The sequence below is a fragment of the Grammomys surdaster genome, unplaced genomic scaffold (assembly GCF_004785775.1).
Source record: "Grammomys surdaster isolate TR1022 unplaced genomic scaffold, NIH_TR_1.0 270, whole genome shotgun sequence".
NCBI lineage: Eukaryota > Metazoa > Chordata > Mammalia > Rodentia > Muridae > Grammomys > Grammomys surdaster.
Window position 1 is genome coordinate 3458553 of NW_021604711.1, and position 1742 is coordinate 3460294.

Genomic DNA, 1742 nt, shown 5'->3' on the forward strand with positions numbered 1-1742 from the left:
ACCATATGTCCCCTCCGCTCGGCTTCCTCCCTTCTGTGTGTGTGATGTATTTGTCTTCCTTTTCTGAGATAGGCTTTTCCCATATAGCTCTGAGTAGCTTGGAACTGGTTATGTAGTCCAGGCTGACCTTGAACTAACAGAGATCTTGGTTTTGGTTCTTTAAGTTCTTGGATCACAAACAAACACTAACAAGCCACCCCTTGACCCAAGTAGGCCATTTCCAGTGAGCAGGAGGAAGTCAATCCTTGCCCAACAGTACCACGAGATGATCCATGGTTAACCAACTAACCTGATCCCGCTTTACAAGGAAGATAACTTTGAAATGAAAAGGACCAATCTGCAGCCTTTCTCAGTCTTTAAGATCAAAGGTACAGCCCACTTTTATTTTATAGAAGCCTTGCCTTGATTCTAAAATAAAGAAATAGAGCTATTTAAGATCTGAATATAAAGATTCTTTTAAAAGGGGATGGAGAGATGGCTTAGCAGTTAAGGGCAGTGACTGTTCTTCCAGAGGACCAGGGTTTGATTCCCAGCACCCATATAGGCCTCACATCTGTCCTAAACCATAGTTCCAGGTGATCTGATGCCCTCTTATGGCCTTGCTGAGCATTGCATACACATTGTTCATATATACAAATGCCAATACACATAAAATGATAATTTTTTAAATTATTAAATTTTAAATTAAATAACTATGTCTGGCTATAGACATAGCTGTTGGGGAGACTGAGGCAGGAGGATTACCTAAGCCTATGAGTTCAAGGCTAACCTGAATTTATGAATACCCATCTACAATAAGTTTCTTTTAATGTGTTATTTCATCCTCTGACAAACTTGAGGTGTTCTAGCAGGCTCCACCTGAGACTCACTTTTAAAATCCTGCTTACCTGACTTGTGTAGGCTCAATTTGCAGGTCAGGCACCAACCTGCAGAGTACAGAGACCTTTTTCTTCCTCGAAGCCTCCCACACAGAAGACACCGGAAGCCCTGAAAGGCACTTCCTGTCACGGATGAGGATGGGTATGGGCACACAGGGTGGAACAGTAGCCATTGGGCACCCACCTGCCACTCAGTTAAGTTCTGTTCCTCCTTGGCTTGCAGTGTCTCTGTCTTCATCATCTCCTCCCGTAGATATTTTATGTCTTCCTCCAACTTGAGCTGGACATACAAACAGAGGGTGAGCAGATCCCATCTCTGCCCATGTCTGGACTGTGGTGTCACCCCAGAGATCCTCCTACAGACAGGATAGTATAGCTTCCTATTCCAGTGGCTATGCCATGCCAAGGGCCCCGAGCCGGAGCCCTTGAAATGACCTTTCCTCACCTGGGTTTTGGAGGTTAGCTCATGGTAATGTATGCTGTATTGGTAAACTATGCTGCTTGAACTTGCTGGCTTTGGAAGCAGCGTTGCTCCACCCCCACCCCCAACATTTATTTTACACCCAGGCATGTTTGTCGAAAAGCGGCCTTGAAATCCCCTTGTCCTGAGATCGGCTCATCCTCTAACTCGGACGTGACAGGTAAGAGTAAAAAGCAAACAGCCAAAATAACCCAAGAATAAAACTGTCATGTGCTTAGAAACAACTACAAGACAAGCCCCTCCCAATGGACAGAGGTTACTATTGTTTATCCTGTGATGTAAAAATGCATCCAGCATCCAGTGTTAAAGAGAAGCTAGAATTTCAATCATCAGAAGCACATCCACAGAGAGAGAGAGAGAGAGAGAGAGAGAGAGAGAGAGAG

At 44.5% G+C, this 1742-nt stretch overlaps 1 protein-coding gene across 1 annotated transcript in view; it reads right to left on the minus strand.

The window, feature by feature from the left end:
* Trim17 (tripartite motif containing 17) overlaps positions 1-1742 on the minus strand; it is a 7763-nt gene that overhangs the window by 3735 nt on the left and 2286 nt on the right. The window contains exon 3 of the mRNA XM_028776608.1: positions 1063-1158. Within this exon, the coding sequence (XP_028632441.1) occupies positions 1063-1158 (96 nt within the window). The remainder of the gene's footprint in view (positions 1-1062; positions 1159-1742) is intronic.